This window comes from Mobula birostris, chromosome 2, assembly GCF_030028105.1.
Source record: "Mobula birostris isolate sMobBir1 chromosome 2, sMobBir1.hap1, whole genome shotgun sequence".
Classification (NCBI taxonomy): domain Eukaryota; kingdom Metazoa; phylum Chordata; class Chondrichthyes; order Myliobatiformes; family Myliobatidae; genus Mobula; species Mobula birostris.
The window spans coordinates 32323426-32345975 of record NC_092371.1 but is presented as its reverse complement, the minus strand read 5'-3'; the positions used below and the strand labels follow the sequence as shown (position 1 = coordinate 32345975).

At 42.4% G+C, this 22550-nt stretch overlaps 1 protein-coding gene across 1 annotated transcript; it reads left to right on the top strand.

The window, feature by feature from the left end:
- Positions 1-7831: 7831 nt before the first annotated feature.
- Positions 7832-10126, top strand: irx7 (iroquois homeobox 7). The gene is made up of 2 exons (XM_072279539.1): positions 7832-8074; positions 9311-10126. Exons 1-2 carry the CDS (start codon positions 7832-7834, stop codon positions 10124-10126), a joined length of 1059 nt encoding a protein of 352 aa, XP_072135640.1.
- The last annotated feature ends 12424 nt before the right edge of the window (positions 10127-22550 follow it).

Genomic DNA, 22550 nt, shown 5'->3' with positions numbered 1-22550 from the left:
ACAAAGTAAATGTCATTTTCTTTGCACATGGGTTTGCTTTACCCCAAAATGCTAATGAAGCTACCTATTTATAAACTGGAGTAGAATTTTTTTTTCCACTTGCTTCTCTGAAGACCATTTAATCTGGTTAACCTTTTCCATGTTCTGCTCTAAGACAAATAATGTTGCATGTGCCTGAGGGAAGTCCTGCTTTAAAGAGTTTTTTAAGTTCCTTTGGGAACATCTGATAATGTTTTGGCTTGTAACCAAATCCCCTGTTATACACCTCCTTCCACATCTGCTCTTTGTACTGGCTGGTGACTCCCGTCATCTGAAGAGAATAATGAAAATGGAGTCAAAACTTGAAATGGACCAACCCATGCACTTTTGGGCAATGACGACAGCAAAGTAATATCTCTTAGGATTGTGACTGATGCCAGCAACTTCATAATAACACTGTCATTTGTTGAGAAGAAATTTAGATACTTTCACCGATGCAAACTAGCAAAACAGCAACACTGCATATACACAGAGATGTATTAAATGGGGATGCAATTCTTATAACAATTTTCTTGATTGTAAAGAGATTGATATCTAGATATGAATTGGTAATTCAAAGTTCAAAGTAAATTTATTATCAAAGTACATATATGTCACTATATTACAACCATGAGATTCATTTTCTTGAAGGTAGTCTCAGTAAATATACAAAACACCGTAGAATCAATGAAAGACAGGATAGACAAACAACAAATGTGCAAAAGACAACAAGCTGTGCGAATACAAAAAGAAAGAAAAAAGCAATAATTAAATAAGCAATGAATATTTGAGAACATGAGATGAAGACTCCTTGAAAGTGATTTCATAGGTTGTGGAAACAGTTCAGTGATGGGGTGAGTAAAGTTATCCCCTCTGGTTCAAGAGCCCAATGGTTGAGGGTTTAGGAATTGGTTTACGATTGTCTCATCAACCACAATAGCTTAAAAAGCTTTGTTTGTGTTTCATGCAGGCAGATGATTCCATACATAAGAAATTAGTTGTCCGTCATATCCGACAATGTCAGTTAGAATTGTATATTTCTTCATTAGATGACGTGAACTGAATGAAGAAACCAGTGCAGGAGAGTTTTTAAAAGTGGAAAACCATTGTACTGGGCAGTTCCACTTTCTTGACCTCAGACGTCTGGGTCCAGTGGTACGAGTAGTCATCACACCTGGGGTCTTCCTTGGGTGCAGTGGATGGCATGACTTCTTCTGTCCTTTGTCATGCCCTTCACTCTTCATGAAGCTTTGCTGAACTGCCCTCTTGGCTATTGGATCTCACTGTTGATCTGATCTGCCATTTGGCCAGAGGGGACACAAACGCTTCAAGGTATAAAGCCACACAAAGCACTCAGTCTCCATTGGTCCAATGTGTGAGGACAAAAGAGACTGCAGCTGCTAGAAATTGAAAAATGAAGAAACAGAACATCAGAACGAACTCAATAGGTCAAGAAGCATAAGACCATAAGACATTGGAGCAGAGTTTGGCTGTTCGCCCCATTGTCTGCTCTGCTATTCAATCATGGCTGATTTATTAACATTCTCAATTTCATTCCCCTGTTTTCTCCCAGTAATCTTTCATCTTTAATTACAAAACTATCTGCCTCCACTTTAAATATACCCAATGATTTGGTCTCTACAGCCATCTGTGGCAATGAATTCCACAGATTCACCATCCTCTGGCTAAATAAATTCCTCCTTATCTCTGTTCTAAAGGGATATCCTTCTATTCTGAGTCTGTGCCGTCTAGTCCTAAAACTTCCCCACTATTGAAAACATCTTCGCTATCTAGGCTTTTCAATATTTGATAGTTTTCAATAAAATTCTCCCTCATTCTTCGAAACTCCCGAGAGTACAGACCCAGGGTCATCAAACACTACTCATACATTAACCCTTTCATTCCTGGGATCATTCTTGTGAACCTGTTCTGGATCCTCTGCAATCAATTCAGGCATATCCTTTCTTAGATAAGGGGCCTTATACTGCTCACAATACTCCAAGTACAGTTTGAACAATGCCTTATAAAGCCTCAGCAATATATCACTGTTTTTATGTTCTATTCTTCTCAAAATAAATGCTAATATTGCATTTGCCTTCCTCACCAATAACTCAATCTGCAAGTTAACCTTTAGAGGATCCTGCACTAGGACTACTAAGTCCTTCACACCTCTGATTTCTGAATTTGTTCCTCTTTTAGAGCTGCTGAGTTCCTCCAGTATTTTGTGTGTATTGCCATGTTCCTCCAGCATTCTGTGTTTTGTAGTTCGACAGGTGTTCTGTTGAATGCTACCTGAGGCAGCCAGAGTTATGCAGATCAATGTAAAATCATCAATGAGTTGTCTCTGAGGTATATGCCATTTATTGTTATAAATAATGCCATGAATTGCCGTACACGTTCTTTGTGGGACACACAGTATATCATTGAATCATAGAGTCATGGAACATGAGCACAGACCTTTTGATCCAACTCATCTCTGCAGCACAGTTCCATCACCTGGGCTTGGCCCAAAGCCCTCTCAAACTTTCTGATCCATTTTCTTATTTAGATATCTTTTACATTTTGCCAAATTGTTTGCCTCATTATTATTGCAAGTAGCTCATTCCAAATGTGCATGGAAGCTACTGCTCAACGTGCCTTTTAAATCTCTTGCCTCTAATCTCAAATCCATGCTTTCTTGTTTTTAGCATCCCCTCCCTGGGAAAAAGGCCCTGTGTTTTCACCCTGTCTAAACCCCTCATGAACTTATATACCTCTATCAAGCCACCACTCAATCTCCTACAACACAGGGAGTAAGGTCCCAGGCTACACAACCTATCCCTGTAACTCTGGCCCCCATGTCCTGGTAAATATTGTCTGCACTCTTTCCAACTTATTTACTGTACATCTTTCCTATATCAGCTTGTTCACGTTGATTTAGTTACAGAGACAGAGGGTGGAAGGTCTCGTGCTATCCATTCAAAGTAGGCTGCAGTGAGTTTATTGCTTTCACTTTCCAGAAGTGGCTGCGTGACCTTGGCTTCACTAGAAGAGAGATCAAGTCAACCAGCAGGACTGTAGCTGAGGCAGCAGAGAAAGAATCAGCATGGGTGTGGACCAAGTATGTCCAGAGGGGCAGATAGTCAGACAGTGTATACATATCTTGCAAACCCTTCAGTAGTTGCATAGACACCTGAAGATCAGACTATCTGTTGGATGGAAGTGACTGATAGAGGCAGATGCCAGGTTTTTAAGCTCACCAGTGGGAGGTGGTGCTTTAGCACTGCCGGCCCACCACCTCGAGGGAGTCTTGATCATAAGTGGGCCGAAACTCCTGAAGACAGGTGGCAGATCAACTGATGATCCCACTGGTGATAGCACAGGACAGTTAACATTTTAGTCCACGTGTACTTTTAACTCATGATCTACTGCACATGCAGTAACTAAAAAAATGACTATGTCAAAAAATAAGAACAAAAGATAAAGATCAGCTTTGTCTGTCACATGTACATCAAAACATACAGTGAAATGCGATCCATAATGAGTGTGTCCGTTCTCTCTGTGACTTTGTGCATTTCCTCTGCGTGCTGCGGTTTCCTCCCACATTCCGAAAAGATGTTATGACTTGGTATTCTGCGGATACTGGAAATGCAGAAAGTGTGTGTTGAAATAATAGGGTTAGTTGGTTGTGGGCATACTGTTTTGTCACCAGAAGCGTGGTGACACTTGTGGACAGCCCAGCACAACTCTCACTGATCTGCTTTTACACATAAGATCCATTTCATTTTATATTGCGAAGCACATTTAACCAATAATTGACATCAGTGAGATTAACTAATCTTTTTAAAAATATCTTAATTCCGTTTAATCATTTAAATTTCAAAGTTCAAAGTAAATTTATTACCAAAGTACATATATGTCACCATATACAACCCTGAGATTCATTTTCTTGTGGGCATACTAAATAAATCTATAGAGTAATAACTATTTCAGAATCAATAAAAGACTGCCCAACTAGGGTGTTCAACCATCATGCAGAAGAAAGCAAACTGGGCAAATACAAAAGAAAAATAATAATAATAATAATAATATGCAATAAACATTGAGAACATAAGATGAAGCATCCTTGGAAGTAGGTCCATAGGTTGTAGACACAGTTCAGTGATAGGGCGAGTGAAGTTATCGCCTTGGTTCAAGGGCCTGATGGTTGAGGGGTAGTAACTGTTCCTGCAACTGGAGATGTGAGTCCTGAGGCTCCTGCACCTTCTTCCTGATGGCAGAAGCGAGTAGAGAGCGTGTCCTGGGTGGTGGGGGTCCCTGATGATGGATGCTACTTTCCTGCCTCAGGATTTCATGTAGATGCGCTCAATGGTTGGGAGGGCTTTACCCTTGACGGACTAGGCCATATCCACTACTTTTTCTTGGATTTTCTGTTCAAGGGCATTGGCGTTTCCTTTACCAGGCTGTGATGCAGCCAGTCAATACATTCTCCACTACACACCTATAGAAGTTTGTCAAAGTTTTAGACGTCATGACGAATCTCTGCAAACTCCTATGGAAGAAGAGGTGCTGCTGTGTTTTCTTCATAATTGCACTTACATGCCGGACCTGGGACAGCTCCTCCAAAATAATAACACTGAGGAATTTAAAGTTGCTGACTCTCTCCACCTCTGATCCCTTGATGAAGAATGGCTCATGGACCTTTGGTTTCCTCCTCCTGAAGTCAATAATTAGCTCCTTGGACTTGCTGACATTGAGTGAGAGGTTGTTGTGGCACCACTCGGCCAGATTTTCAGTCTCCCTCCTCTATGCTGATTCATCGCCACCTTTGATTTGGCCCATGACAGTGGTGTCATCAGCAAACTTGAATAAGTTCAGTTTGTTGTACCAGTCAGTTGATGCTTCTCATCCCTTAAATCAGGTTATCTGAGCAAGTCATAGTCCAAAGTATCAAGAAAGCTTCTCGTTTGGAATAGCTCTTCATTGCAGGTATTCGCTCTGTTCCAGCTCTGTGGGAGACTATTGATACATAGCCTTAGCCAGGGTGGGGTATGGGGGTGGAATCTTGCTTGAGAAGTGGGTGCACGTCCTCTCTTCATTCACTCTGCTTACCACATGTTCTGTTGCATTAACGTCCGGGTTCTCAGTCCCACACAGGATGCCCTTCTACTCTGAGTGGTCATGGGCCAGGAATTCAGAGGCTTGTATGCTTATTCAAGGAGGCTTTGAGAACCACGGGAGGCACAAGATATTCTGCAGGTACTGGAAATCTGGAACAACGCAGACAGAATGCAAGGGGAGCTCAGCATCTATGGAGGGAAATGGATAGTCGATGTTTCGGATTCAGACTTATTTATCACATGTACAGTACATCAAAACAGAGAGTGAAATACAATGTCTGTGTTACAACCAACACACCCAAGGATGAGCTGGGAGCAGCCCACTAGCGTCACCACACATTCCTGTGCCAACATAGTATACCCTCCATGTTTGCAGAACAACACAGAGGACAACAAAACAGAACAAAACAAGCAACAACAAAACAGGGACTGGACAGGAAGGAGGCAGAAGCCAGAATAAGAAGGTGGGGAAGGGGAAGGAGTACAAGCTGACAGGTGCTAGGTGAGACCAGGTGAGGGGGACATGGGTGTGTGAGGGAGGATGATGTGAGCAGCTGGTGGGACGTAGAGGGAAGAGGTAAAGAGCTGACGAGGAAGGAATCTGATAGGAGAGGAGAGTGGACCGTGGAATAAGTGAAAGGAGGAGGGGAACTAGAGGAAGATATTGGGCAGACCAGGGCCACTAGAATGGGGGAAAGCAAAATTCTTTGGATCAGTCCAGGACTGGGGGAATGCCTGTTGAAGGCTCTTTTGGTCCAGATATTGAATCAAGACTTTCTCAAGTAGATGAGAAAGATTCCAAGTACTACTTGGAGGGAAAGAAGGAGATAAATCCCTAATAGGCCAAACAATGTTGTTACTCCCCCAGTCTTCTACAGAGAAAAAAAATCTTTGTGCTATTTCTGGGGGGGAGGGTTCCATTCGTTCTATTTGACACATTCCCATGTTACAAGAAGACAATATTTTGCAAGTTTTTAAAAGGAGTAAAAAAGATACTACACAAATAGAGTTCTTTTTTTTGACGTAGATGAATAGCCCGGGAGATACAGAACGGCGCAAACCACTTTTCCTCAATTCTTAGCGAGGGGACCGCTGTACAACTAATGCTTTTGCATGTCAATGCCATAGAATTGTGATGGTAGGCAGATCACTCCCCTGTAGATTGGTTACGCTGAAAAGTGCATTTCAGGAAAACTCGCCGGCCGTTCGGAGTGACGCTCAGCAGAATGACTGATGTAATTTACGGGATCTGAGGGACGACTCAGCGTTATTCCTACATGTGGACTTCTTTCAAACGGCGGCAGAGGAAAGTCTAACTCAGGCACAGGGCAATTGTAGCATTGATTTTTTTTTAGCAGTCCGCCCTGAAAAAATAATAACCGATGCCTTGAAGGAAAACCGGAGCTTGTGTTGTGAGACAGAAACCCCCCTCAATGTGGATTGGGATCAGACCGAAAAGGAATTTGTAATGAAGTTTGTATGAAATCTGTCGGCTTAATTATTCATACCGAACAATATTGGATCCTGTTAGGATTATAATGCGCTTCGGAGAACACATTCGCCCACAAAATAAATGCATACTCTCAGCTGGTATTATATCTAATAAATTTCCGAAGGCTGCACAAATTAGTCTCTTACGACGGTCCGACGATCGATTATCAACTCAACGCGACCTCATTAATAAAGTGAATCCAGAACCTTATCGAAGAAGTTTTATTTCGATACTATATCATCGATTTACTTTCGAACGATTGGCCATGATGTCTTTGATGCTATATTGACATTAGTTTCAGGGCGGTAGTATTTGACCGACCGCCTCCAATCTTCACTCTCCTCCTGGCCCAAGTCCCACAGGTAGACAGCACCCATGAACGGCTCATACGCGGCCTACAAACTGCCGCATTCTCAGTTCACATTCAGTATCCTACTAATTTCGCTCCCTTTGCTATTACTCAAGTCGGTGAATGGCGGTGGGGAATTGACTGTTCGTGAAAATAATAGTCAAGTAACGTCAAAACGAATGGGGTGAATTAAGGTGATAAAATAATTCTGAATGTTTGAATCGGAAAAGTTTGAAGTCGCTCTCGTGTCTGGGACGTTCCTTTGCATCTAAATGATTTAACTATTTTCTAACAACACACAAAATGCTGGAGGAACTCAGCAGGTCGGGCAGCATCTATGGAGGGGAATATGCTTTTCATAATTTCGAGGCGTTCCGAAACTTCGCATGGAATGTTCTTCATTGGTGCCATTATCTTTTTCATCTCGCTTTAAGACAGCTTAAATCCTTCGAATCAGAAAGATTAATTTGATATCTGTTTGTTATTGTTACACGTAGTGAGACACAGTGAAAAGCTTTTATTTCGAGTGTCATCCTTACAAGTCATGCCACACATCGAGGTAGTTTAAAGAAACAGAATGCAGAATATCGTGTTACATTTACAGATAAACTGTTATTCTAAATTAACATACAGCGTTCGTCTCTGCTTTATTTTCGTCACCCCATCTTTAAAAACACGAAAGCTAGAATGAATCCAATATTCTCTTATTGAGACTTTGGCCGGCCAATGGTTAAATCTCGCTAATCGTATGTAAATATCATTTACAGGGCTCCCGTCAATCACGCCAGCCCTCTCCAGCGCAGTGGACAGAGAGGGTTATATAGAGACAGAAGGTGGATTAGTTTGGCAGTGTTTTTTAGGCTGAACCGCATCATGGCAGTGCCTCAGCTGGGATACGGAGACGTGGTCACGGCCGGCAAGGGGTCGGCGATGACCGGTCTGCAGGCGGTGTTTGTGGAGAGGCGGGCGGCGATGCTGGGCTCGCCCGGAGCCGCGCTCAGTCTGGGGGTCCCCCCGCCTCTCCACGCTCTCCTAGCTCGCCACCCCGGCACCTATCCCATTCCACACGGATACAGCCTGCAGCCGTATCCCGATCTCAGGCATCTCCCTCATCTGGTAAGGATGGTGCTTTTGATTTTTTTTTCTCTTCATTTGCCTTTCGTTTGAAGTTCTGGAATTTGTAAAAGGCGTTACCTAGCGAGATTTGGAGATGCATAGCGAATCTCCTCTTCACCTGGCCGGACACCTTCCTCGGTGAAAGTTACTGACCACACCGGGGGCACATCTGTCCACCGCGGGTGTTAACACCCGAAGGCTGTGTGTTGAACTTAATCTTCACAATACTTAGAGTTTTGGCATCACTCGCTACGGCGATTACGTTAATAACCTCACATCGAGATAAGCGCTGGATGAGATGGTTTTCTCATAATTAAATACCGCGAAACTAGATGGATTACAAACGATTTGATGCAATAGCCAACCTGGTTTAATAACACCTTACTGTTAATATAAATATTTGATATAAGACAGAATGATACGGTTGATTTGCAACAGGGGTTGCCTACAGAAATATTAAATTGAATATTTTGGTTTCACACGTTTGAAAAATAGTTTCCAAAATTCAGTGTGTTAACTGCCAAAATGTAAGTGAAATATTCCGACGCGTTCCATCGATTCGTTCTAATTCCCATAACTCATGCATCTGCCCCTTTTCCCCAGACGTGCACTGATGTAAGAAGCGACTGTGTGCAACCCGTCACTCGGACGCTGGCGCGCTGAGAGTGCGGGTCGACTTGCTTCAGTTGGACGGGGAGCGCTCCCACTCCATGCCCGCTGCCAGATACAGTGCGCGACTTCTGGCTTCAGGTTTTAAATACGTTTAATTTACTTCAACCCGTCAGATGGAAAGTTCGCAAACTTGCTCCTCGCGGTGCAAAACACGAATTCACGCAACACTTTCCATTAGAGAGGGATAAAATAATTAAAATATGGAGTTACAAACAAAACAATCTCAACATGATTAGGTATAAGTGCCTTTAATATTTTCTTTACGTCACGGTCATACTGGTAGTGCGCGTGTAAATTCTTAGAAGTGTTGAAATAATATTTGATATATAAATAATGTACAGTATTTATCCGTTCCATTAGACGGTATTGTACTATGATATCATGAACACTGTATCTTAAGTTACGAATAATTACAGAAATGACAATTAATAGAAAAGTGTGGTAGTAAACAAAATAACTTCATGGTACATTAGATTGTTTTTTCTGATATTGCAGATGTGTTAAAATTCTGTAAGTTTGCATAGATGAGCATTGTGTGTGACATTCGTTTCTTTCTGACTTCAGGCTTCACACTACGATTTGAAGGCAAGCAGCGTCTATTCCCAGGCCAGTTTTACTCCGGCCGGCGCTCTGTACTCTCCCTACCGGCCGCTGGCGCACGGGGACGCGGGGCGAGTCAAGAACGCCACCCGAGAGAGCACCAGTACCCTGAAGGCGTGGCTCAACGAGCACCTGAAGAATCCGTACCCAACCAAAGGGGAAAAAATCATGCTGGCCATCGTCACCAAGATGACCCTGACCCAGGTCTCCACCTGGTTCGCCAACGCCAGGAGGCGACTAAAGAAGGAGAATAAAATGACGTGGGTGCCCAAAACCAAATCGGACGAGGAGGATAGCGAGAGCGACGACGAAGATGATAAGAAAGAGGATTTGAACAAGGGAAAGGATGGGAAACCATGTAAAGGTGGACTGGAGCCATCTTCCACTGGTTGTGAAAACAGGGCGCTGGGCAAGGGTGCCACAGACTGCAACAAGGACGGAGATAACGGGTTGAGACCAACAAACTTGGAGCCAACTGAGATGAGGAAATCGGAATTGAGCGCAACTGAGGAGGAAGTCGGTGCAAAGGTATCGGTCAGCACTAGACCCAGAGAGGACGCTGCAACTCTCAAACCCAAGATATGGTCTCTTGCGGAAACTGCTACTTCAGACCATGGGAAAGGTCATCGGCTCGCTGTAAGCAGCGACCAGCCGGTGCCTCCGGCCGCCGTCGGTCACTATAGGATCTGGGCTGGCGCCTGCTTTGCTGAGGGGCAGCTCTTGCTAAACAACCATTGCAGGAGGGAGTCTGAGAGAGAACTTGTAGGTCCTGACCAATGAGCAAGGGGCGAATGCAACTCGAAATGCGAACCAGGGGAAGCTTTGTCGGTGTAATGAATTCCCGAAACTCTGCACTTCCACCCGGCCTGGGGAACCTCTCACCAGGACAATTACGCCTGTCAGTTGTGCGAATAAGCATGAACCCACACAGTTCCTCAGTAGCCGTGGGTTAAAGGAAGTGGGCGGTGGCCCAGGGGATTAATTTATAGCAATTATCGCGTTTTTACTACAACCCTCGACAATTAACACAGCTGATTTTTCTTTAGTAAAGGTCAACCTTTGACCATTCCCTTCACACTGCTAAACGCACAAAGCCACACAGCTGGACATAGAGGGCATTTTAGCTAAAGATGTATCAATATTATAAATAGTTCATAAGTGTATAGCTAGTTCCCAAACTGATCCTTCTCTTGGTCTACACATCAAACACAAACGGCTGGATATTATTGCATGGTGCAAACGCACGCAGTGATCTGGTTAAACTAGTAACCCGGTGCAAGAGGGCAGTAGATTGCCTACATTCACTTGAAGGCGATGTGTGTAACGTTCCAAATTTATCTTGATGCGTTCCAGCTAATTCCCAGCTCTAATGAAATCTGTTCAATCACATTCAAATCAAAGGAGGCTAACATGCTCGATATCGTTTTACTCCACTACAGAGGCTGTTTGTACTTAGGTTTTCGTTGTCCAGGATGAGCGAAGGGATTTTAAAAATGTAAACTCATCTCGATAGCCTTTGATCAGCGTTAAATTACGCCAGCTTGGTCTTTATGAAAATGTAAGAGAGGGCACTGAAACGATTATAAAACCTGCCTGCTTGAAAATTATCTCCAGGTGCTTAGATTTCTTGGGCTTCCCCTCACCCCAAACATAAAAAGAGCGATTCTAATTTACCGACACGGAAGCTTTTAAGGAGTAAGAACCAATGAGCCAAAAATTGAGTTATTAGAGGTGTGCACGTGCATATGAATTCATCCTCGAATTCAATTATCCATTAAACTTGCATATTAAATCCGTGGTTGAGATGATTGAAACAAATTATTTCGGTGATATAGAAATGTATTTCCGTTGTGTATAGGACAGGAATCCCATTTCTTAAAAGAGCCGATAAAAAGAAAGTTGTGATGGGTACCCTGTGTTCAGTGAATGTGGGTGCAAATAGGTTTGCCTCACTTCAGATACTTTACCCTTGGTTATTAGAGCACCCTTACAAAATTACAACAGCCTCTTCTCATTTTAACCATCTTAAGTAATGACTGGAGCAAATCCTATTACCGGCCCATCACTCGCCTTTTCCAGTTGACTGTGGTAATAGTGATTTTATAACCAAAAGCGGAGTTTGCAAAATAAATCAGAGGACGTTTTCTGTCAAGGTTTATATGTTTTATATTAAAAAGGTGTTTGTACAAAATAAAACTGTAAATAAACATTGGGATATAAATAATTTATATTTTGCCTAATAAACTAAGCAGAGGTTTCTTCTCAAAGTTGTATCGTTTTGTCTTGCACCAGGCGGAAAAGCAGCCCCTGCCGGTGCCGAACACTTCAGAAAGTTAGCTGTGTTTCAGACATCTGCAAATAAGAAGGCTGGCATATGCAAAAGTTAAAAGATCTTGGGTCAAAATGATTCAATAATTTCCTTTATCGAAGGAATCCTGTCGTCATTAACCAATTGGGTTTGCCAGTGATTATTGATATTGCTGAAGGAGCATCCCAGACTGCGCAGGTCAAGAAGTGGCCAGGCAGAGTTCGCACAAATAGGGCTGTCGGTGGCGTATAAACTCAGTGGCCGCTTTATTAGTTTGTTTGTGGTCTGCTACTGAAACCATCCACTTCAAGGTTCAACCGGTTGAGCATTCAGAAATACTCTTCTGCACACTATTGTTACCTCCCTGACAGCTGGAAGCAGTCCGGCCATTCTCTTCTGACCTCTCTCATTAAAAAGGCATTTTTTTTTGTCCACAGAATTGCCGCTCACTGATTTTTTTTTTGGTTTTTTTTGCACGATTCTTTATAAACTCCAGAGACTGTTGCGCATGTAAATCCCAGGAGATCAGCAGTTCCTGACGCACTCAAACCCCCAGCCCGTCAGGCACCAACAATCATTCCACGGTCAAAGTCTCTTAAGATCACGTTTCTTCTCCATTCTGATGTTTGGTCTCAACAACAAGCTTATCTATGTCTACATGTTTTTATGCATTGAATTGTTGCCACATGACTGGCTATTTAGATATTCGAATTAACAAGCAGGTGTACATGTGTACCTAATAAACTGGCCACTGAGTGTACATCTTCCTAATGAAGCAACAAGTAACCCATTAAAAAAGTAATCAAACAGAAGTAAATACAAAAAATGTTGGAACTACACAGGCATTTCCAGTGGAAAGAAAAATGTTAAGTGAGTTAGTAATGTTTGATCCATTTCTTCAATGTTTAGAGACATTTTGCTTAACCAGACTGATTCCTTAATTAATATACCATGAGGAAATGTATACCAATGCAAGTGTCCTGTTGGGATAGTAAGAGTGTCAAATATTATGGGGAGAAGGTAGGCGAATGGGGTGGAGATGGGTAATAAATCCACCATGATGGGATGACAGAGGAGACTTGATGGTCCAATTAGCTTAATTCTGCTCCTATGTCATGTGGTCTTATTCATGCCCATTCCACCATTGCTATAATGGTATTGACCACAAGAGCTATTCCCAATGATGAACGGACACATTCCCAAGCTAGAACAGAGATAACCACCAGGATCTCTTCCTTTCAAAGCACATTCACTCATTCATGTTATACAGGTCAAAAGCTTCACATGCATTGTCAAAAATTATTTTATTTGCATAAACTGGAACAATTCAAGATCACAGATTCTAACTGTGACTATGGTACACAGGTTACCTTACATCTCCAATCTCCATGCACCATCTAATATGACAACACTATCTTCTCCCAATATCTATCATGTGTGGCCAATTTCATATGACTGAGCTTGTAGTCAGAGATCTTCAGGAATGGAATCTTACCCCATTTTCTTTTTGTTAACTTCCATTTCCACAAACAATAATTTCCCTTCTCATCTATCTACACATTGTATTAAAGTCATGGGGTCAGCTAGGCTATCCACATGTTCCTTTCCATTTCAGACACTGCACTGACTCAGCACTGTCAGACTGCTTGGTTGGCATCCAGTCTTGTAGCAGTCCTAAATTCTATGAACATGGGACAGAACCTTGTACAGGAAAATATAATTCAGCTCACAATGTTGTGTCAAACTAATTAAACAACTTAAACTACACCGTTCTACCTCCATTCTCTGCACATTCATCTGCCAGTCTAAGAGCCTCTTGAATGCCTTTATTGTATCTGCTTCCACCATCCCCCAGGCAACATATTCCAAGCACCCACCAGTCACTGTGTAAAACAACTTGGCAGATGAGCTTGGGAAGACTTAAGCCAAGAGCAATTTTCCTAACTCTCCTGGATGGAGACAAGATTTTTTTGCCAATTTAAGTACCTGCCTTATCATGACATTTCAATGCACCTTTCACTCAGCCAGTTGCCTTTAGCTCCTTGATAGATTTAACTACTTTTCTGACTATCCCTTGGTTGTGTGAACCTCAGATTACCACAGAATTGCATGTAATGTGCTGGTGGTTCTTACTAAGACCAATCAGCAGTTCAGCATCCACCACAGTCACAGGGTAGGAACTCCTAACCCTGATTTGCTTAGGCAGTGTTTGGCAGCTTGTAAACTTTCTATGGTTTGAACTGGATACCACAACCCAACTTGTTCTAATTTTCCTTGTGGACACATGCACAGTTTTATTTTACTTTAAGAGTGGAAGTTTTTTTTTATATAGTTGATACTTAATGCATTCATGGGTGCAAGGCTGGAAGGGTGATAAAACAGAAACTTTTCCCTCCCAAGTATTCTGCGTACCTGCATACCAGGTTGCTACTGAAATGATCTTACCCAGGAATCTGGAGTCTGTAAAGCACAGCTAACCAGATCCTGTTGAAAGTGTAATGTGGACCTGGTCTATCAATGGAATTAGAGGCAGTGTGCATTGTTTGCAAACTCAGTCACTCAAATCCATATGGGTCATTTTTTTTTGTTGAAGGAAAACAGGTACTTTTTTTTTTGCAGAGAGTAGTAGGTGCATGGAACACCAGGGGTGGTGGTAAAAGCAAATGCATTAGGGGTATTTAAGAAGAACTTAGATAGCACTTGGTTGATAGAAAAATCTGGGCTATGTAGGAGAAAAGGGCTAGATTGATCATGGAGTAGGGTATAGGGTCAGAGCAACATTGTGGGCCCAAGGGTCTGTACTGTGATGTAGTGTTCTATGTTCTATGTTTCTCACATTCCCATCAACTCCACTCCCTCATATGCAGATTCTACCCCTCATTCACAGATACTAACCCCATTCTCACAGATTCTACCCCTTATTCACACAGATACTACACCCCATTCAGACAGATTCTTCCCCTCATTCTCACAGATTCTAACCCCCATTCACACAGATTCTACCCCCAATTCACACACCGTGGTGATATCGAGTGCACTATTAACTGCCCAACCTGCATGCCACAGAATGGTCTATGGGCCAAATGTGGGCAGATGAGACTGGCTCACTGGGCAACATATATAGCACAAACCACTTGGGTCAAAGGGCCTGTATCTCTACCATATGACTCCATGACTTTATGTAGGAGGAAAGCAGAACAAAACAACCTGGAAAAAAACTTAATGATCACAGGGAGAACATGCAAACTCCACACAGGCAGTACCAGAATTCAGGACTGAACCGAGATTTCTGCCAATGTGATTCTAATAGCTTCACTGCTGTGCTTACTTGCAGTTTGTACCTACTTATGACGTTAATTAACTTTTCTTTCAAAGATTATTATTGAATTTGTGCCAGCTACTCTTATCGACAACAGTTCAGGTCATAACAGCACCCACACTTTCTCTCACTGGTTGAAAAGTAATATCTCAGACTCTGAGATTTACCCGATTCTCATCAGTTCACTCAGCCATTAATCTGCCGCATAGGTATGCAAAGGTTCTGTTAACTAACTGGGACCATCCCATAAACTGGACAACATTCTACCCCCCTCTACACATGGGTCATTTCCTGATGGCCAGTCTCAAGTATCCAGGAATCAGAATCAGATTTATTATTACTGTCAATCACAGGCAAAACCCTCCCCACCATTGTGTACATTTACATGGAGTGCTGCCACAAGAAAGCAGCATCTATCATCAAAGAACCCAACATCCAGGCCATGCTCTGTTCTCACGGCAGGAGGTATCAAGGTGATTTCTCCCAAAGAACTGCCACTCACTGCATATAACTTTTGGTTTTTTTTACACCATTCTCTGTAAACTCCCAGGAGAATAGCAGTTTCTGAGATACTCAAACCACCCCATCTGACACCAACAATTATTCCATGGTCAAAGTCACTTAGATGGCATTTCTTCCCCATTCTGATCTTCTTAGGGTTGCTTAACTACCAGGATTCAGTGTGTGTCCATGGTAGTGCTGCTGTAGCTCATTCACTTCAACGTTAGATGTGTTGTGTGCTCAATTTTGCCACAGAACTGCTGCTCACTGGATTTTTTTTGGTTTTTTTTTCACCATTCTCTGTGAACTTTAGAGACTGTTGTGTGTGACAATCCCAGGAGATCAGCAGTTTCTGAGATACTCAGACCACCCCGTCTGGCGCTAATAATCATTCCACGGTCAAAGTGACTCAGATCACGTTTCTTCCTCATTCTAATGTTTGGTCTGAACAACAAATGAACTTCTTGACCACTGTCTGCATGCTTTTATGCACTGAATTGCTGCCACATAATTGGCTGACTAGATATTTGCATTAGCGACCAGGTATAGAGGTGTATCTAATAGAGTGGCCATGAGTGTATGTATAGGAGTCTATTTTTGATGGGTCCCTGTGTGAGGTGAGGGAGATTTGAAGTGATTCATCTCCTGTCTTTCAGGGTTACTTCTTCCGCTTTGCTGTTGAAGCCATAATATTGTTCCCTTGTATTTGGAGAACAAAATGTTCAAGTTCTGTCTTTTCTTATTTAATCTGAAGTCAACATCTGATTTACTTTAAGTATTTCAGTGCTGTTTGAGGTTTGGTGCTCCACTGACTGCACTATTAATTCCAAGCTCTTTAGCAGACATCTGATGATGATCTTAATAAAATTCAGCCTTGGCTAAATTAGTTACAAGCATGGTAACAATTCTGATTAGTAGAGTGCTTAACAAAAAAAAATTCAAAACCTAATGAATTCATTTGGTTCTGATAAAAAGTAAAGAAGACACTGTGTGGTGCACTGGCCCCCAGGCTAGTCGGTGGAAGTCAATGTAACTGGATCACGTCCCTTCAATCACTGGTAATTGCAGGTTGCCTCTTGTTTCTGTCAGCACCTTTCTAATCTGTCTAATTACGTAGACCATCAGAGACACACGATCTGTTAGTTCTCTTTGGGATACAAATCAGACAAAAACAAAATACATTGCTACCAGCAATATCAGGGATACATTTCCCATTTCTTCAAATATTGCCATGCAATAGGATAGGTAGATAAAGTTACAGCCTTTTTGTTTCTTATGTAAGCTTATTAGTTCTTCTGGCTTAATTTCTTCCAATTTCGACTCCCTCAATTTACCTGTAATTAATGTGTCACTGGTTCAAGTGAAATAACCTCAGCATACCTAGGTATATCAACCTGCATTTTTGTCAATTGTCTAGCTTATGTTTGGAATGTAGGGGATAGGAAACTTTAAGAACAGGTATCCGTGACTGCTGATTCAATCCTGGATCTTACTATCCGTACATGCCCGCTGCTCATTACTATCATTGGGAAGAGGTTCAGGAGCCTGACGACCCACACTCAGTGTTTTAACAACAGCTTTTTCCCCTTTGCCATTAGATTTCCGATTGATCCACATACCCATGATCACTATCTCATTGTTCTTCCTTTGTACTATCTATTTACTTATTTATTCATTCATTTATCTATTTATTTGTTCATTGTCGAGTTACTGATTGAATGATTTATTGTAACTTGTGGTACTGTACTGCTGCAGCAAAACAACAACTTTCATGACAAATGTCAGTGATGAACCCAATTCTGATTTTTATTCTGATCTCCATCGAATCTGATCATAAAGCCACAAACCAACCTGTGGTTTCCATGTATGAGAGCTCCTGGCTAGGAGAGGTTCCTTTCTGCTTCAGTTCTCCACCATTGTTTTCCAGCATCTGAGGCAAAATTATTCTTCTACCCGACAAACTGTGGCTGGATGCAGGTATTGACATAACTGTAAGTTACTGTACAGTATCCTTTGTATCAGGGTTTGGTAAGACCGCACTTGGAGTATCGTGTGTACAGTTTTGGTCACCCTGGTGTTGTGAAGACACAAGTAAACTTGAATGAGTACAGAGATTTTTTATGAGGATGTTGCTCGAAGCTGAGGGTCTGAATCTTAGGGAGAGGTCCGGGTTGGTCTTTATTCCTTGCAACAAAGCTGAGCAAGGCATGAGCTTACAGAAGTCATAGATAGGGTGATTGCACGTAGTCTTTATCCTAGGGAAGAAGAACTAAATAAACTATAGATTTTAGATTTAAGTTGGGGGGGGGGATGATTTGAAGTGGACCCCAGTGGCAATTTCTGCCGTGGGTGGTGCAAATATGGGTGAGCTGCTAGAGGAAGTGGTTGAGGCAGGCACAACAACTTCTAAAGATATTTGGATAACTACATGGATGGGGGTGGCTTAGAGGAATGGAAGGAAAGGGTTAACATATGAGCTGTGTTTGATGGCTCTGGGCCTGTACTTGCTGGAGTTTAGAAGAATGAGGGGGGAATCTCTTTGAAATCTGTTGCTAGTGAAAGGCCTAGATAGAGTGTATGTGGAGCAGGTATTTCCTATAGTGGGGGCTCTAAGGCCAGCGAGCACAGCCTCAGAATATAAGGATACAATCTCACTGGCTCTCCACTCATCCTGGATCACCTGGACAATAGGAATACCTACATCAGGCTGCAGTTTATTGATTGCAGCTCAGTGTTCAACACAATCATACCCTCAGTACTAATCAACAAGCTCTGAAACCTGGGCCTCTGTACCTCCCTCTGCAACTGGATCCTTCATTTCCTCACCAGAAGACCACAGTCAATGTGGATCAGAAATAGTATCTCCTCCTCCCTGACAATCAACACTTGCACACCTCAAGGATGCGTGCTTAGCCTGTTGCTCTACTCTCTCTGCACCGACAACTGTGTGGCTGGGCACAGCTGAAACATCATCTATAAATCTGCTGATGACACAATGACTGTTGATAGAATTTCAAGTGGTAACGAAGAGGCATACAGGAGTCAGTTAGATCAGCCGGTTGAGTGGTGTCGCAACAACCTTGCACGCAGCATCAGTAAGACCAAGGAATTGATTGTGGACTTCAGGAAGGGGAAGTCAAAGGAACACGCACCAGTCCTCATTGAGGGATCAGAAGTGGAAAGGGCGAGTAGTTTCAAGTTCCTGGGTGGCAACATCTCTGAAGATCTGTCCTGGGTCCAACATATTGATGCAATTACAAAGAAGGCGTGACAGCAGTTATATTTCATTAGGAGTTTGAGGAGAACTGGTATGTCACCAAAGACTCTCTCAAATTTCTACAGATGTAGCATGGAGCACATTATAACCGGTTGCATCACTGTCTGGTATTCAAGTTTATTGTCATCTGACTGTACATACAGTATATACAACCAAACGAAACAACGTTCCTCCAGACCATGGTGAACCCACAAAATATATATCACACTCTGCACATAAAAGGAAATATTACCACAAATGATAATATTACCAGAATGGTATGGAGGGGGACGGTGCACAGGATTGGAAAAAGCTACAGAAAGTTGCAAACTCAGCCAACTCCATCATGGGCACTAGCCACCCCAGCATCGATGACATCTTTGCAACTGTAATGATGGGCAACTGTAACGAAAACCAATTTCCCTCAGGATCAATAAAGTATGACTATGACTATCTTCAAAGGCAATGCTTCAAAGAGGCAGTATCTGTCACTGTGGACCCCCATCACCCAGGACTTCCTCTTCTCATTCATATCAAGAAGCTGATACAGGAGCCTAAAGATGTACACTCAACATTTTAGGAACAGCTTCTTCCACCCTACCATCAGCTTTCTGAATGGAGAATGAACCTATGTACATAACTTCAGTTTTTAATTGCTCTCTCTCTCTCTATATATATATATATATATATATTCTTATTGTAATTTATAATTTTTATTTTGATCTGTTGCAATGCACTGCTGCTGCAATACAAAAAAAATCACAACAGATGGCAGTGATATTAAACCTGATTCTGATTGTGATTGTGACAATCCTTTAGAACAGAGATGAGGATGAGTTGCTTTAGCTTCAGAGGGTGGTAGATCTGTGGAATTCATTGTCACAGATGGCTGTGGAGGTCAAATCATTGGGTATCTTTCAAGCAGAGGTTGATAGACTCTTGATTATTAAGGATGTCACTGGTTACAGGGAGAAGGTAGGATGCAAGCAAAACGAAAGCTTACTGACTACAGGAGGAGGAAACTTGAGGTCCATGAGCCAGTCTTTGTCAGTGGATCAAAGACGGACAGGGTCAGTAAATGGAATTTAAATTCCTCAGTGTTATCACTTCAAAGGATCTGTCCTGAGCCCAGCAGGTAAGTGCTGTTGCCAAGAAGGCATGGCAGCACCTCTACCTTTTCAGAAGTTTGCAAAGATTTGGCATAACATCTAAAACTTTAATAAACTTCTATAGATGTGTGGTGAAGAGTAAATTGATTGGTTGCATCACAGCCTGGTATAGAAACACCAATGCCCTTGAATGGAAAACCCAACAGAAGGTAATGAACACAGTCCAGTCCTCACCACCACTGAGCACATCTACAAGGAGCACTGTCACAGGAAAGCAGGATCCACCATCAAGGACCCCCAGCATCCGGGCCATGTTCTCTTCTCAGTGCTGTCATCAGGACTGAGGTAAAGGAGCCTTAGGTCCCACACCAGTAGGTTCAATGGTTCAGTGGTTCCATCTAATATCAGAGAATGTTTTACAATATACAACCTGAAATTCTTGCTCTTTGCAGACATCCACAAAAATGAAAGAGTGCTCCAAAGAATAAATGACAGTAAAAACCCCAGAACCCCAAAGCCCCTTTCTCCCTGCTCCAGTGCACGAGCAGCAGCAAAGCATCAACCCTCCCCCACCCCACCCCACCCAGTTACTTCAGCAAAAAAGCACCAGCACCCTTCACCCACCAAGCAAGCAATAGCAAAGTCCCCAAGAGAAACCATGATCTGCAGCACGGAAAACCTAACCGTTCACCCGACCAATTCAACATGCCACAGGCATGTCTCCCTAATAAAGGGGCAGAGAGGTGTCGCACATCGAGAGGGGAGACCAGAAAGTACAAAATACAGCTCACTAAATTGCAGTGTTACCGTCTGGCATCTCGCTTTTATCGAGTTCTCTGACCCGAGAATTGGCAGCAAACTCTCCCCCAGCAACGAGAGAGAGAGAGAGAGAGAGAGAGAGAGAGAGAGAGAGAGAGAGAGAGAGAGAGAGAGAGAGAGAGAGAGAGAGAGAGAGAGAGAGAGAGAGAGAGAGAGAGAGAGAGATAGATATCCGACACAGCTGATCCGCTGTTCCCCATATTCCGTCTGTTACCGGGACACCCCCGTCGGCGGCTCTCGCATAGTTTCGGCTAGTCTACGGGGCTGCAAACCCTCGAAACCCCGACGGTGTGTTCGTGTTCGAAAAACAGCTGGTTGGTGAGCCCCGGGACCCATCGCTGCAAAGAATCTCAATTCAAGCACAGCTGCATTCGGGGGCACTAACACAAACCATCCACCTTGATATGGAAAAAAAAAGAGACATTAAAGGTAGAAATTAAACTGTTTCCACAATGAGCTCTAAGAAACTGCTGTCTAGCGCCATCACAGCTCAGTTAGGAACAGTTTTTACCCTTCAACCATTGGGCTCCTGAACCAGATGGGATAACTTCACTCACCCCAACACTGAAACTGATTCCACAACTCAGCCACACTTTCAACGATTCTACAACTCGTGTTCTCAATATTTATTACAGTACTTATTGATGTAAATCTTATTATGATTTTACTTTTCGTTTTGTATTTGCACAATTTGTAGTATTTTGCACATTGGTTGTTTGTTCGTATTTGTTAGTGTGTAGTTCTTTCATTGATCCTATCATGTTTATTTGTATTTACTATGAATAACCACAGGAAATATACCTCAGGCTACTAATTTGATAATAAATTCACTTTGAACTTTGAATGGTATTGACAGGGATAATTAATCGGCCATGATGGAATGGCAGAACAGATTCAATGGGCCAAATGGCCTAATTTTTTTTCAATGTCTTATGGATATGGGCCAAATGCCAGCAAAGGGGACTAGTTTGGTAAGCAACATGGTCAACATGGACAATTTAGTCCAAGGGGACATTTTCCATGCTGTATTATTCTATAACTCTACGTCTAGTGGCTGATACTTCTCAATCCACCACCTCAACTTTGTTTCCCAGCAGTAAAAAGGAAGAAGTAAATAAGTAAGATTCAAATCATACACTATGAGATGTTTTGTTGACTAAACTTGGTATTGTGGGCTTTATTTTCATGTATTCAGTAACTCAAAGTTCTATTACAACTGAACAGGGTTCTGCTTTGAGCTCCATGCTCTTAAAAAATTGGAGCAATACAGGCGGAACTGGCAGGATGCTAAATGGATTAAAATTAGGTTATCTGCATCATAATGCAAGAGGCTGTTGAGAATTAATTTCAAAAAGTTTAGATAGAAACAAACCGCAGCCAGTTTTTGAAGGACTGGGATCAACACAGCAAAGATATGACATTAAAAATAATAAACTTTGATAGAGCAGTGACACCATACAAACAGCATTTTAAATACTGGTTTTCTGAGTAATACACAATCAGAATTAGATTTACTGTATATTGCTGACTTGCATGACGTGAAGGTGGTTGTCTTGCAACAGCAGTACAATGCAAAGACATCAGCTTGCTATACAGAACATTGCAAAAAAAAAAGTCCAAAAAGAAGGAATAACGTGGCCGTGTTCCAGGGTTCCTGGACCATTCAGAAACTTGATGGCAGAGGGGAAGAAGCTGTTCCTGAATCACTGAGTGTTGCTCTTCAGGCTTCTGTGTCTCCTCCCCAAACAGAGGGTATGACCTGGATGGTGAGGATGCTGCCTTCCTAAGGTACAGGTTCTTGAAGATATCTTTGATGGTGGAAGGGTTGTCCCCATAATGGATCTGTCTGGGTCTCCAAACGTCTGTGGTCGACAAGGGAAGTGAAAGCTAAT

Bases quoted from the DNA above. Each gene is read 5' to 3' on its own strand.
- irx7 (XM_072279539.1), top strand. From the start codon at position 7,832: ATGGCAGTGCCTCAGCTGGGATACGGAGACGTGGTCACGGCCGGCAAG. The intron at 8,075-9,310 runs GTAAGGATGGTG...TTCTGACTTCAG, and splicing joins TCAGGCATCTCCCTCATCTG to GCTTCACACTACGATTTGAA.